Consider the following 16,222-nt stretch of genomic DNA (forward strand, 5'->3'; position numbering starts at 1 on the left):
GGACCTGCAAAACACGGGCACCGGCCGTCTGCACTCCGCACCGTGGACCCACTGACTTGAATTGGTCCATGATCTGCACGATGCATCAGAAGTTAGTACACGCCCTATTTTTTTGCGACGTGAAGGCATGGACCCAGAAGTACAAGGAAACACACAGAAGCCTTTCTGATGCGCTTCTGGGTCCATGCCTCTGTGCCGCCAAAGAAAGGACATGTCCACACTCCGCAAAATGGGCACGGCCGTCCCACGGTCATGGGAATAAACCTTAAAGGCTCATGCACACCACAGTATTTTGCGTTCAGTATACTGGCTGTTTTTTTTTAGTTCAGTAGGCGGTACATATACTCAACCATTCATTTCAATGGTTCAGCAAAAAAAACTGAAGTGTCTCCGTGTGCATTCCGTTTCAGTATTTCCGTACCGTGAAAAGATTTCCTATTCTTGTCCGCAAATAGGAAATGCTTGGCTCCATTCAAGTCAATGAGTCCGCAAAAAAAAAAAAAGGAAGAGATACGGAAATGCATCCGTATGTCTTCCGTATCCGTTCCGTTTTTGCGGAACCATCTATTGAAAATGTTATGCCCAGCACAATTTTCTTCTATGTAATTACTGCATACTGTATTAGGCGAACGGAAAAACGGAAAGGAAACAGAAACACAACGGAAACAAAAAATGAAACAACGTATCTGTAAAAAACGGACCGCAAAACACTGAAAAAGCCATACGGTCGTGTGCATGAGCCCTAAGGCTGTAAACACACATGCAGGTTTTTTTAATTTTTTTTTTTTAGATAAAGCCAGAAGTGGGTCCATCAGAAGGAGAACTCCACGTCCTTCCTTTATATTTCCTCTTCCTTTGGAATCCACTCCTGGCTTTGGGCTAAAAACTGCATCAAAAACGGAATGTGACTCAGTGGCCCTGTACACACACAAACTTGCCCTGGCATCTTTTGACCACAAAAAAAACCGCCCTGGAAACTGTTTTTTTTTTCCCATACTGCATATGTTTTTTCTGCCATTTTTTGCAAAGCAGATGTGTGGATGGCATTTTTTTGTTCAGCTTTTTTTTCCTCTACAGAGAAGAGGATTAAAAAGACGCCAAAAGCTTCAACGTGCTGCGTATTTCAAAATGCTGCTAGGAAAAAAATTACACTCAGGGTATTTACCTTAAAAACTGCAAAAAAACACCACTAAAACCGCAAAAGTGAAGAAAAATGCCACAAAATAGCTATTTGTGGTTTTAGCCTCAAGAATCTATTCATAAAGGTCCGTTTATCCAGTTTTTTTAGCTGCACTTATCGAAACATTGCAAGATGCACCCTGCAGACACAAGACCAGGGCATAACCGTAGCATTTTTCGAACATAGCCTCTGTGTATATCAACAGGTTTCGCTGCGCATGCGCCAGAACTTGATATTCAGCAGACAGCTACTACTATCACTGCGTCTGCACATCGATACACAGAGGCTATGTTCGGGAGCAGCAACTCACTGCGCAGCGGGTCATAAGGTAACTGCCATCGGCAGATGACGATGGAGTCTGTCATAAGTATAACCTCTACCCTTATTGGGCAGTTCTTGGCATGCACCAGTTAACTAGGCCTGGATTGGATATTTGTCTTACAATCATGAGGAGGAGGCCTATAAAGGTCCTATACCATCGTTCACGATTCAAGTCCTTTGAATACCCCTGATGAAGCCAGATTAGCCGGCGAAACATGTTGGGGGCGGAAATTAGGTTTTATATGGCTGTATCTCACGGGTGCCAGACTAACCCTATGTTCTCAGTGCTAACTACTAATGTGAACAGGCCCCAGCCTGTCAATATACGCCTCAATACATGGGAATTAGGTAAACTAGGCACAGAGTATTATATCAGCTATCATAGCAGATAGCTGAGGAAAGCAGAGCGGGTTAGTGCACCCCCGCCTGAAATCCTATGGTATCCACTACGTAGGAAAGGCACCCAGTGAGGTTTAGCTATTTTTAACCATTTAGGTAGCTCACATAAGTTTACTTTACTTTTTCTCAAATGTCTTAATTAAAGAAGTAAAAGTTAAGTTTTATTGCCTGGGATAAGAGAGGTTAGCAGCCAGTTAGGCAATAGTGTTCTGTAATATATAAAAACCCTTCCTGGACAAGGTCCTTTTGTGATTTTAAGCAAACTAGACAGACGGCTACACCGTCCCAACGGCGCCGAGACTGGACTGAGCCCCCTGGTGACCCTATTGAACCGACTCATCACCGGGCAGGAGTTGAGAGTGGTGATGCTGCTTGGGATCACCTATCAGATACTATGGATGAAGGGGAAGAGGGATCCGTACCATCCACACAGACCCTGTAGCACCTACCCACCAAAGCAGACTTCAAAGTGTTAATAGCAGAGGTCAGAAGTGCTTGCAAGTCTGAAATATCCTACCTCAGGCAAGATTTTAAAGGGAACCTGTCACCTGGATTTCTGTATAGAGCTGAGGACATGGGTTGCTAGATGGCCGCTAGCACATCCACAATACCCAGTCCCCATAGCTCTGTGTGCTTTTATTGTGCAAAAAAAACTATTTGATCCATATGCAAATTACCCTGAGATGAGTCAGAGCTTGAAAATATGACTCTTCTCTGGTCACACAAGTAAGATATGTTAATTTGCATAAAAGGCAGGAAGTACAAAAATGCATAATACTTATTGAATTTGTCTGCAAATGAAATTAAAAGTGTAATTTATATGTTTAGGGTAACACAATGAACATTTAGAAACGCTCAGTGAGGGTAGCATAGTAGAGGTGACAGGTTCCCTTTAAACAGTTGTCTGGTCGCATGGACTCCATAGAAACAGAACGTGAGGACACACGCAGAAGTGTCGCCCACCTACAAGCTATTATAGCCTCTCAGTCTCAAATTATTAGAGAAAACACTCGTCATCTTTTGCGGCCCCATTTAAGTGAATGGGTCCGCATCCGAGCCGCCAAAACGGTGGCTCGGATGCGGACCCAAACAACGGTCGTGTGCATGAGGCCTTAGACGTTGAGGTGCCTCCTATTGCAGACTGGGAAATCCAAGACCCGAATCCCGCTCCGGATCCAGTTTGGCAGACAGCAAGACAGAAAAGAAGAGGCTCACCCCCACAGGACGTCCCGCCCAACCTCGAGTCTCAAGATGCACCCCTTGAGTAATGTACTGCACAGTGCTTTATAACGCACGTCTCCTGTTCTTAATTCCGCTACTATGCTGCGTTCTCATTTTCCAGAAACCATGTTTGGTTCTCTTAGGTATTTGTTGGTTTCTTTACCGATGCTATTACTTCTTTTATTACTCAGCTGTCCTCCACACGTGGCGTTTTTGAAGACGCTCAGTCACACCCCTATGCAAGGGGTGAGTATTTTGACCCCCTCTCTATCCTTTTTCTTCCTTGGATTGAGAGATGGTTTCAAACTGGTGCTGATTATATTTGCTACATTTTACTGATCCCTATCTGGGCAATTCTGCCCAATGTTATGACAATTTTGTGGTTACTGATTTTAGTGGTGAAGTCTTTTGCGTTCCCCCTCCCTTATGTGTCTTCCCTTTATATTTTTTTATACCTAGGTATTATGAGTATATTTGGTCTTTATTGTGGAATGCAGAAGTTACCCTTGCTCTGGGATTCCTGTTGAAAAACCTGAACATAGCAAGTATCTCTCCTCACACTCATATAATGATCAAGTGTATGTCGTTAAATGTGAAAGGCCTTAATTCTAAGGCTACTTTCACACTAGCGTTCGGGGCTCCGCTTGTGAGTTCCGTTTGAAGGGGCTCACAAGCGGCCCTGAACGGATCCGTCCAGCCCTAATGCATTCTGAATGGATGCGGATCCGCTCAGAATGCATCAGTCTGGCTCCGTTTGTCCTCCGCTCCGCTCAGCAGGCGGACACCTGAACGCAGCTTGCAGCGTTCGGGTGTCCGCCTGGCCGTGCGGAGGCAAACGGATCCGTCCAGACTTACAATGTAAGTCAATGGGGACGGATCCGTTTGAAGTTGACACAGTATGGCTCAATTTTCAAACGGATCCGTCTCCCATTGACTTTCAATGTAAAGTCAAAACGGATCCGTTTGCATTATCATGAACAAAAAAAAAACAAAACATTTTTTTTTTTTTTTTTGTTCATGGTAATGCAAACGGATCCGTTCTGAACGGATCTAAGCGTTTGCATTATAGGTGCGGATCAGTCTGGGCACATACCAGACGGATCCGACCTAAACGCAGGTGTGAAAGTAGCCTAACACTAAAAGGCGGTTGGCTCTTAATGAATGCAGATCTCAAAAAGCAGACGTAGTCTTCCTTCAGGAGACTCATTTTGACCAGCAAGGTTCCTTTAAATTTGCACAGAGGTCACTTCCCCGAGTATATTCTGCAACGTCAGGGAAAAAAGTTGCGGGTGTAGCTATCCTTTTAGCCGCTAAATGTCTGCTACAAGTAGAATCCTGTGTTTCTGATATAGGGGGCAGGTATGTCATACTCAAAGCTACTCTTAATGGGCACCCACTTATTTTGTGTAATCTGTACTCACCAAACTCGGCCCAAATACCCTTTTTAAACAAAGTGTTTTTGAAATTGTCCCAATACCTCCCAGCCCCTATGATTGTAGGGGGAGATTTCAACATCTCCTTTTCTGAACATATGGACAGACTGCCTCCAAACAATTCTCAACTAAATGCTCACATTACAATGGAGGAATTGCAAGAGGTGTTAAAACAGCTCCCCAACAATAAGTCCCCTGGACCTGACGGTCTGCCCTATATATATTATAAGACTTTCTCGGATATCTTATTGACCCATATGTTACTGTTGTACAACTCCTTCTTGCAGGGTTCCCCAGTACCTTCCTCGCTCTCCTATATAACAGTAATTCCAAAACCTGGAAAAGATCCATTAGAGGGTGCCAATTATAGACCTATTGCTCTCCTTAATTCAGATTAAAAATATTCACCAAAACTCTAGCCAACCGACTCTCAAACTGGCTTCCCTATTTAATACACAAAGATCAGGTGGGCTTCGTCAGAGACGGACAGGGAGGAGACAATACAAGACGAACTATTGATTTAATAGAGATTATTAACAAGACCAATGACTCAGCCTTACTGCTTAGTCTTGACGCTGAAAAAGCGTTTGATCGCTTAAATTGGCCATTCATGTTCTCCGCCCTGGAGGCCTTTGGCATTGCTGGGCCATTCCTTACTGCCTTGCAAGTGTTATATGCTCAACCCACGCCCACTCTTCGGCCTTCCCTATATATAATGGTACACGCCAGAGGTGCCCGCTGTCCCCATTAATTTTAGTTCTCTGTATCGAGCCCCTTGCAGAGGCCGTTAGAGCCCATCCTGACATTCATGGGGTGAGGGTTAATAAGGTGGAGTTTAAATTGTCCTTGTCTGCAGACGACATTTTGCTTACATTGACAAATTCACATACCTCACTTCCCAATCTTTTTCACCTACTGGAGACATATGGGAGGTTGTCGGCATACAAAGTTAACACCGCAAAAACGGAAGCTCTCCCCCTTAATTAACTTTAAAGCTAACTTCCGAAAAAGGTGGCAGGACACAGCGTTGCGCTATCTTTGGATAAACTTAACCCCGGCTTATGGCTCCTTATATGTTCAAAACTTCCCAACCACGTTCCGTGAACTTTAGGGCCCTTTTGTACAAATGGATGCCTCTTCCCATATCCTTATTAGGTCGCATAGCAGCAGTTAAGATGACCATTTTGCCTAAACTACTATACTTGTTTGAGACCCTTCCTGTCCCTGTACCTGGAAAGGAGTTGCGGGCCTTTCAAACATGTATGCTGAGATTCATATGGAATGGGAAGAGACATCGAATAGCGTGCGCAACTCTCATGGCACTTAAAACACAAGGGGGCTTAGCGGCTCCAGATATCATGAGATATTACTGGGCCAACATCCTAGGAGATTACCAGCTTGGGCCACCCTATATGCCTACTCCAGGTGGTTGGAAATTGAAAAACGATGGATAGCCCCTGTTCATCCCAACTCACTTATATGGTCTCCACTACCAACTCCACTAGTACCAGAACTGTTGGGACCAATGTCTCTTACATATCACATTTGGCAAAGATGTAACTGTCAATTCTCCCTATTCCCTGAAAAATCTTCCATGACTTCTTTTTTATTAAACCCCTTGTTTCCTATGGGTCAGTAAATTCCTTTTTTTAGGCCCTGGTTCTCCAACAAACTATTTCGTTTTGCAGACATAATAGACCATAGAACCCTTCGAATATTGCCAGTAGATAGGCTACAGTCATCCTTCCAACTAACAGAATCTTCCAGATATCAATACTTACAAATACAGCATTTGTTCTCCACCCTGTTTAACTCCTCAAGCATTTCCATCCCCACATCATTTGAGAAATTATGTAAGCTATCAAACACAACCAAGGGTCTTATATCAGAGATATATTCTGTTATCATCTTCAACTATTAAACACTCCTATATGACTAAGTGGGAAATTACTCTTAACCATTCTGTTTCATCTGTGGAGTGGAAACTGATATGGGATAGGACAGCAAAGACCTCCTCTTGCATTGCACATAGAGAAAATTCCTACAAGGTGTTAATGTTCTGGTACCATACCCCACAACGACTGAGACACCTTAACTACTCTAATATCTCAGATAGATGTTGGAGATGTGTCACGGGTGAAGGATCTCATATACATATTTTCTGGGAATGCCCTCTGATTTGGCCTTTTTGGAAAATGGTGCAAGAGGTTCTTCTCAATATCAGGTTTCCACTTGATCCTTTTCTTTATTTATTAAACATGCCACCGATGCCATTGAAGAAGCATTTTCTGCTCTTATACAAACGGAAAATGCAAATGTGATCGCACACTACATCCAGCACTCTGCCCTCCATGCTGGATGAGACATTGGTTTATATTTTGGCCAAAGCATAGTAAGCCACTCACCGCGTCAAGGCTGTCTCATGAGTGGTCCCTAACTCTTGTTCCTACCTGTTCATGGGCCATGACAGCCACATAAAATCCAGGGAATGCAGGTCAGCATGCAAGCCAAGTACACTTTGCTTGTAACCCCGTCCGGTGCCATTACAGCTGTAATGGCACCGGACGGGGTTACAAGCAAAGTGTACTTGGCTTGCATGCTGACCTGCATTCCCTGGATTTTATGTGGCTGTCATGGCCCATGAACAGGTAGGAACAAGAGTTAGGGACCACTCATGAGACAGCCTTGACGCGGTGAGTGGCTTACTATGCTTTGGCCAAAATATAAACCAATGTCTCATCCAGCATGGAGGGCAGAGTGCTGGATGTAGTGTGCGATCACATTTGCATTTTCCGTTTGTATATGTATTTCGCCATAGCGATCTGCACCTACAGGCAGGTTGTGCTGACCCAACCCCTTATTTTTTTCTTTGTAGTATATATTGGAGGCGTGGCGATCTCCTTGGAGTCATTGCACACCTGACCAGTTAATCTGTCCTTGAGGCTGGTTTTAAAGTCAGTATAAAACTGAGTCTGCTTGTATAGAACCTACCATTAGCCATTTGGCTCCAGGAGAAGTATATGGTGGGTTCAGCATGCATGTTGGTACTTGCATCCCTGGATCCGATGAAAGCTGTAATGGCACCGGACGGGGTTACAAGCAAAGTGTACTTGGCTTGCATGCTGACCTGCATTCCCTGGATTTTATGTGGCTGTCATGGCCCATGAACAGGTAGGAACAAGAGTTAGGGACCACTCATGAGACAGCCTTGACGCGGTGAGTGGCTTACTATGCTTTGGCCAAAATATAAACCAATGTCTCATCCAGCATGGAGGGCAGAGTGCTGGATGTAGTGTGCGATCACATTTGCATTTTCCGTTTGTATATGTATTTCGCCATAGCGATCTGCACCTACAGGCAGGTTGTGCTGACCCAACCCCTTATTATTTTCTGCTCTTAACCTTGCACATTTTGACAGCAGCTAGGCGCCTTATTGCGAGATTTTGGAGGAAAACTAACCCGCCTACCCAACTTGAGCTTTTTACAAATATCATCGAGGTCAGAAAAATTGAATATTTGTCAGCAAGTATGTCTAACAAGATAGATAAGTTTAACAAAACTTGGCAATTATGGGACGACTTCCTTAAGCCAAGTTTGTAGTACCTAGCCCTGATTACCTCCCCCTATGTGTCGTGTCCAGTGTTAATACCCCTGTCATTTACTTATTTATTTATTTTTCCTTTCCTCTTTTTTCAAGAAGGAGTTGATATATGGCTAACGGAATATATAACTTTGCTATCTGTTTACCTGGGTACATACCTTAAGGCTAATACTGTCTTTGGCATTGTTACTCCCTATTTCCAATGTTTGAATATGCTATTGTTCAAAAGCTTCCTTCTTTGCTCATGACTCCTATATTAAGTGAACAATGATGGACAATGCTAATATGTAATTGTTTACCAATACTACTTTAATAAAATAAAATAGACAATAATAAATAAAAAAAAAGAATAACTCTATGCAAAATTTTCAATTACATGCAATTACAAAAGTATTCAGATCTAGGTGCTGGTTTGAAAACTGTAGAATATTTTTCGTGGGACAACCCATATAAGACCATCTCTCAGGGTATATTCAGACATAGCTGAGCTGCAGTTTTTCCACGAATTACAGCATTTTCAATGAGCATCATCGGAGCGAGCAGTAACTTACGGTAACTGCTTGCATTGTTTGCTGCAAGGTTTCACATCTGCGTTTTCAATCCTCTGCTGGATCTCAAAACTTGTATTAAGGATCCGCTACTTTCACACTTGCGGCAGAGTGATCCGGCAATCTGCATGCAAACGGACAGCATTTATAGACGGATCTGGATGCGGATCCGTCTCACAAATGCATTGCAAGAACGGATCCGTCTCTCCGTTTGTTATACGGACAAACTGATCCGTTTCTATTTTTTTTCACATTTTTACCAGTCTGCGCATGTGCAGACCGGAAGGACGGATCCGGCACTGCGGTATTTTTAATGCCGGATCCGGCACTAATACATTTCAATGTAAATATCTGCATTCCGGCAACTGATCCGGAATTTTGGACGAAGATAATCCTGCAGCATGCTGTGGTATTTCCTCCGTCCAAAACGCCATTCAGTGACTGAACTGATGACATCCTGAACGGATTTCTCTCCATTCAGAATGCACTGATCAGTTTTTTCCGGTATTGAGCCCCTATGACGGAACTCAGTGCCGGAAAAGAAAAACGCTAGTGTCAAAGTACCCTAATACATCCTGATGGCTCCGTTTCGGCCGGATCCGGTTGTATTATATTAAAACTGAACTAACCTGATCAGGCATGAAAAGCATTTTAAGTCGATGGGCGCCGGATCCATTTTTTTCTGTAAGGCTACTTTCACACTAGCGTTAATATTTTCCGGTATTGAGATCCGCCATAGGGTCTCAATACCAGAAAAAACACTTCTGTTTTGTCCCCATTCATTGTCAATGGGGACAAAACGTAACTGAACAGAATGGAGTGCTCCAAAATGCATTCCGTTCCGTTCTCATACCGGAGGGCAAACTACAGCATGCTGCGATTTGCTTTCCGTCCTGGGATGCGGAGCAAAACGTTTTCTATGACACAATAGTAAACGGATCCGTCCCCCATTGACTTTCAATGGTGTTCATGACGGATCTGTCTTGGCAATTTTAAAGATAATACAACCGGATCCGTTCATGACGGATGCAGATGGTTGTATTATCAGTAACGGAAGCGTTTTTGCTGAACCCTGCTGGATCAAGTAAATACGCTAGTGTGTAAGGAGCCGAACGAAAAAAACTGATAAGGCACCATTGACTTAGGCCTCATGCACACGACCTTTGTTTGGGTTCGCAAACGTAGGCTCGGATGCGGACCCATTCATTTCAATGGGGCTGCAAAAGATGCGGACAGCACTCCGTGTGCTGTCCGCATCCGTGGCTCCGTTCTGCAGCCCTGCTAAAAAAATATAACATGTCCTATTCTTGTCCGCGCTTTGCCTTCCATTTTTTGCGGATCCGCGGTTTGCGGACCGCAAAAAACGGCACGGTCGTGTGCATGAGGCCTTAGGGTACTTTCACACTAGTGTTCAAGTTTTCCGGTATTGAGTTCCGTCCTAGGGGCTCAATTCCGGAAAAAACGCTTCAGTTTTGTCCTAATGCATTCTGAATGGAGAGAAATCCGTACAGGATGCATCAGGATGTCTTTAGTTCAGTCACTTTTACGGTATTCGGCAGGAAAAAAAAACCGCAGACCCTTAAAAATCTAAAAAAATTAAATACCGGATCCGTTTTTCCGGATGACACTGGAGAGACGGATCCGTTATTTCAATGCATTTGTCAAACGGATCCGCATCCAGATATGGAAACAAATGATATCCATTTGCACACAGATTTCCTGATCCAGCAGGCAGTTCCGGCAACGGAACTGCCTGCCAGAATCCTCTAATGCTAGTGTGAAAGTGCCCTTACAATGATTTTCATGCTTTCAGGTTTGTTCAGTTTTGCAAACCGGACACAAAAACTCTGCTTGCAGCACTTTTGTCTCCGGCCCCAAAACAAACTGATGCATAGTGCTGCATCCTGATCAGTTTTGTCCCCATTGACAATGAATGGGGACAAAAGCGATCCATTTAATTCAGGTTTTGAGATCCTCTGCCGTATCTCAAAACCTGAATTAAAAACGCAGATGTACAAGTAGCCTTAATTTGGAAAAATGTCCCCCAAAATGGAGAACTCACCTGGTAACTTGTATTCATCTGTATCCCCATTTTTACAATATGGGTGGGCATTATCTCTGCAGTTATAAGACCAGGAGGTTCATAGCAGCCTATGGCGTTGTCACCTATGAATAAATCCTCCCTCTTCCTAAATTTCTCTACCTTATGTGTATTTCTAAGTGCAGACGGAGACAAGATCTTGGGCTCACAAAGGTCACTGCATTGCCTAAAAACACACAAACCCCATGGACTGCAGGGAACGTCCAGCAGTTCATGGGTGATTTAGCAGATGGAGGCAGTGGATCTTTCCTCCAGCACCAGACTTTTTTTTGCAACTGAGCAACATAAGGCTACTTTCACACTGGCGTTTCTGGGTCCGCTTGTGAGATCCGTTTCAGGGCTCTCACAAGCGGCCCAAAACGGATCAGTTCAGCCCCAATGCATTCTGAATGGATAAGGATCCGTTCAGAATGCATCAGTTTGGCTCCATTCCGCTCTGGAGGCGGACACCAAAATGCTACTTGCAGCGTTTTTGTGTCCGCCTGGCGATGCGGAGCCAAACGGATCCGTCCTGACTTACAATGTAAGTCAATGGGGACAGATCCGTTATCACTGACACAATATGGTGCAGTTGAAAACTGATCCGTCCCCCATTGACTTTCAATGTAAGTCAGAACGGATCCGTTTTGACTTAGACTTAAAAAAAAAAAAATAATGCAAACGGATCCGTTCTGAACGGATACAAGCGTTTGCATTATCGGTGCGGATCCGTCTGTGCAGATACCAGACGGATCCGCACCTAACGCAGGTGTGAAAGTAGCTTAAGGCACAGGTACATGAAGAGCTATATTCTGTGTCTGCAATATTGTGGGGTGCAGAATGAATAAGGAATACAGTTCTACACACATACAAGGGGAGGGGGGTGCAGAAAGAAAAGAAGGGAGAAAGAGAATAAAAAAATGGGCTGCAAGGGTTATACTGGGGAAATGAGAGATGGAAATAGGTCCTTCAGGATCTCCACAGCTACACGGAAAGCATATTCATCATGTCATAAGACAATATGGCTGTGGTGTATGAAATACATGACAGCACTTTACAATTGTGTAAGGAACCATAGAGGACCCGTCAGAACTTCTTATTAGAAAATATCAAATTAAAACTCTAAAGATGGGATGGTCAACCTGCGGCCCTCCAGCTGTTGCAAAACTACAACTTCCATCATGCCTGGACCAGGGCTCCAGATGGCGACCAAAATGGTCGCCAATGCGACTTAGAATTTACAAATGGCGACAAGACTTTTTAGTCTTGTCGCCATTTGCGACTAGACCCGCCGCCGCAGCTCTGCTCAATACAGCGGCGGCACAGGAGATGATCGTTCTCAGCAGCGCAGGAGGAGTCTCTCCCTCCCCCCTGTGCTGCTGCTGCCGCCGCCTCCACCAATAAGAAGTGACGGGAGGAGGAGGGGGGGGGGGGGGGCTGTGGCCACTGCGCCACCAATGAAGAAAACTGACCTGTAATACAAATACAGGAGGCGGGTGCCGGAATCAAATAGCCGACACCCGACCTCTATGACAGGGAGCTGCGATCAGCTGCAGTTGAGTTAACCCTTCAGGTGCGGTACCTGAGGGGTTAATTGTAGCTGATCGCAGCCCCCTGTCACAAAGGTCGGGTGCCGGCTATTTGATACCGGCACACGCCTCCTGTATTTGTAGAAGAAACGTTGGTGGCACAGTGCGCCCCCCCCCCTTCCCCAGTATAAGAAACGTTGGTGGCACAGTGCCCCCCCCCCCCCAATATAATAAACATTGGTGGCTCAGTGGGAAGTGCCAATGAGGGATAAAAATAATAAAAGAAAATTTACTCACCTCCTCCAGTTGATCCGTAGCTGCCGGTCTCCTGTACTTACTTCTTTCTTCAGGACCTGTGGTGACATCACTGTGCTCATCACATGGCCCATTACCATGGTGATGGATCATGTGATGAGCACAGTGATGTCACCACAGGTCCTGAAGAAAGAAGTAAGTACAGGAGACCGGCAGCTACGGATCAACTGGAGGAGGTGAGTAAATTTTCTTTTATTATTTTTAACCCTCATTGGCACATCCCACTGAGCCACCAATGTTTATTATATTGGGGAAGGGGGGGCACACTGCGCCACCAATGTTTATTATATTGGGGTGATGGGGGAGGCACACTGCGCCACCAATGTTTATTATATTGGGGTGATGGGGGGGGGCGCACTGCGCCACCAATGTTTATTATATGGGGGGGCGCACTGCGCCACCAATGTTTATTATATTGAGGGGGGGGCGCACTGCGCCACCAATGTTTATTATATTGGGGTGATGGGGGGGCGCACTGCGCCACCAATGTTTATTATACTGGAGTGTTGGGGGGCACACTGCGCCACCAATGTTTATTATATGGGGGGGGGGGCGCACTGCGCCACCAATGTTTATTATATTGGGGTGATGGGGGGCGCACGGCGCCACCAATGTTTATTATATTGACCTTCTACTATGCAGTCTGTATTCAGAATGCTATTATTTCCCCTTATAACCATGTATAAGGGAAAATAATAATCATCGGGTCTCCATCCCGATTGTCACCTAGCAACCGTGCGTGAAAATCGCACCGCATCCGCACTTGCTTGCGATTTTCACGCAGCCCCATTAACTTCTATGGGGCCTGCGTTGCGTGAAAAACGCAGAATATAGAGCATGCTGCGATTCTCACGCAACGCACAAGTGATGTGTGAAAATCACCGCTCATGTGCACAGCCCCATAGAAGTGAATGGGTCCGGATTTAGTGCGGGTGCATTCCGGTATTCTGAATGCCGGATCCGGCACTAATACATTCCTATGGGGAAAAATGCTGGATCCGGCTTTCAGGCAAGTCTTCAGTTTTTTTCGCCGGAGATAAAACCGTAGCATGCTGTGGTTTTATCTTTTGCCTGATCAGTCAAAATGACTGAACTGAAGACGTCCTGATGCATCCTGAACGGATTACTCTCCATTCAGAATGCATGGGGATATGCCCGATCAGTTCTTTTCCGGTATAGAGCCCCTGTGACGGAACTCAGTGCCGGAAAAGAAAAACGCTAGTGTGAAAGTACCCTAAAATATTAAGTTTAAATCCCCCCTTTCCCAATTTTACATATAAAATATATAAACAATAAATAAATAAACATATTACATAGCGCTGCGTCCGAAAAGTCCAAACTATTAAATTATTAAAAAATATCTCCTATGCGGTGAGCATTCGCCATTTTTTAGTCACCTTGTCACCCCAAAAAATAGCATAGGACTGTTCTATTATGGGCCGAACGTTTCATAAAATGCTAAATGCACGCAGCTTTTTTTGGCGTTTTTTTTTTTTTTTTTTGGCGCGGTATTGAGTATCAAAATACTTTTTTATGGTGACGAAAGCGAATCAAAATTTTGGTTTCAAAACAACCCTACGCCGATCTGATCAGCGTACCGTTGTCACGATAGCAAAATTTTGATTCAGTTTCGATTTGGCGACTAAAAATTTGATTTGGCTCCTAAATTTTTCATTTCAGGAGCCAATGGCTACTAGGTATTTTTTTTAGTCTGGAGCACTGCAGCCTTCAGCTATCAGGAAATGCTGGGAGTTGTATTTTTGCAACAGCTGGAGGGCCGCAGGTTGGGCATCCCTGCTCTAGAGCATCTTTTCTGCAAGCTCTGTGCTGTACCGTTCTTCAGTAATTCCTACTGGAAATGTAGAAATAAACTGACACCTGGGCACCAAAGGGGTGCGTTCATAGAACAGACTTGTCAGGAGAGAGGACCGCTCCTCTTTCACTAAGAAATGGTTCCTGTGGGGCCGCACACCTCCAACGTTACAGATGGAGAAAGAGGGAGACTTGGGGGGAATCTGTACACCGAAGGGGGGAATTTATCAAGCCATGTTTTTGTCCGTAAAAAAAAGGTTGCAAATTTTGCCACAAGCCAATTTTGAGCAAAAGCTTGCAACTTTTTCTGATTTATTCATTTTCTCCACTTTTGAAAAGCAGGAAAGTGGGCTTGGTAGGTGTACACCAAACTTATCAAATGTGACTTGCACATTTACACAAACCGGGGAAAATGAGAAACATCTCTACAAAAAAATTGTATTTTTTTTTCTGATGCTCCAGATATCAATGTTTGATAAACGTGGCACAATTTTTTTGCAGAGCTGCAAAACTGACTTTAACAATTGCCCCTCATGGTAAACCTTCCCCTATATTTCTAATGGGGGAATGCATGGCAAGGCGGGACCGGTAACTGAGTCTGCTCTTTCTCCCCATTAATCACCTTTATACGATTTAAGTTCTTGCCTTATTTTCCTGCAGCTCAAAATATCTGAACCCAGGATGTAATAACCACTGAGCCACCGGACTGTATCTCCGAAAGATGAAAACATGGGGTGTTACATAAGCAGAACTGACGAAGCGCTCACCTATGGGGCTGTGCATGCAGAGCTCTATGAACAGATAAGATTCAGCAATAAACTTGTGCACGGTAGTAAAACACGTAAAACAATACAATAAAGTACACTACCTTACTGCATGGTACAAGGAGATATGGTTGGAATGTCCACTTACACCCCCCTCATCAAACGTGATCACCTGAAAACGCAGCAAACAAATTTGTATCACTGAAAGGAAAAAATCATCAGCAAAGGCCATAAAATACAGGGTTAAAGGGCATCTGTCAGCAGATCTGTCCCTATGACACTGGCTGACCTGTTACATGTGCACTTGGCAGCTGAAGGCATCTGTGTTGGTCCCATGTTCATATGTGCCCGCATTGCTGAGAGAAATGATTCCCTAATATATGCAAATGAGCCTCTAGGAGCAATGGGGGCGTTGCCATTACTCCCAGCTGCCGCCCCCCTCTGCACTTTGATTGACAGGGCCAGGCGTGATGACATTTTCACTGCCTGGCCTTGTCAAAGTGCAGAGGACGCGGCAGTTGCAGAGAGAGCAGAGCCGCTAGGAGTAATGGCAACGCCCCCATTGATCCTAGAGGCTCATTTGCATATATTAAGTAATAATGATTCTCAGCAATGCGGGCACATATGAACATGGGACCAACACAGACGCCTTCAGCTGCCAAGCACACATGTAACAGGTCAGCCATTGTCATAGGGACAAATCTGCTGACAGATGCCCTTTAAGTAACTAAACTCCCCCCCCCCCCCAGTCCTCAGAAGGAGGTGATATTTAAGCACTGCACCCCTTGACAACGGTGCGCCAGAGGTATTACTGCACAGGTACCATTCTCTCAGTCTCTTTGATCTCAAGCATGGTATGACATATCCTACAGATATAATATGCCATACAACATAAGACGTTTACAACATATTTAAATCTGGTAGGGTGGTTCTTTTTTACCATGTGCTTTCCATATCGAGCCCTAAATAGTGGGAAGCCTGTGAGTTAATAAAGGTTATTCCATTATATTAAAATACCA

General features: G+C 44.5%; 1 protein-coding gene across 1 annotated transcript in view; it reads right to left on the reverse strand.

The window, feature by feature from the left end:
• Positions 1-16,222, reverse strand: part of PIGL (phosphatidylinositol glycan anchor biosynthesis class L) — a 142,734-nt gene that overhangs the window by 30,325 nt on the left and 96,187 nt on the right. Inside the window, exon 4 of the mRNA XM_040423361.1 lies at positions 15,308-15,375. Coding sequence (XP_040279295.1) covers positions 15,308-15,375 — 68 coding nt within the window. The remainder of the gene's footprint in view (positions 1-15,307; positions 15,376-16,222) is intronic.

The sequence above is a fragment of the Bufo bufo genome, chromosome 3 (assembly GCF_905171765.1).
Source record: "Bufo bufo chromosome 3, aBufBuf1.1, whole genome shotgun sequence".
NCBI lineage: Eukaryota > Metazoa > Chordata > Amphibia > Anura > Bufonidae > Bufo > Bufo bufo.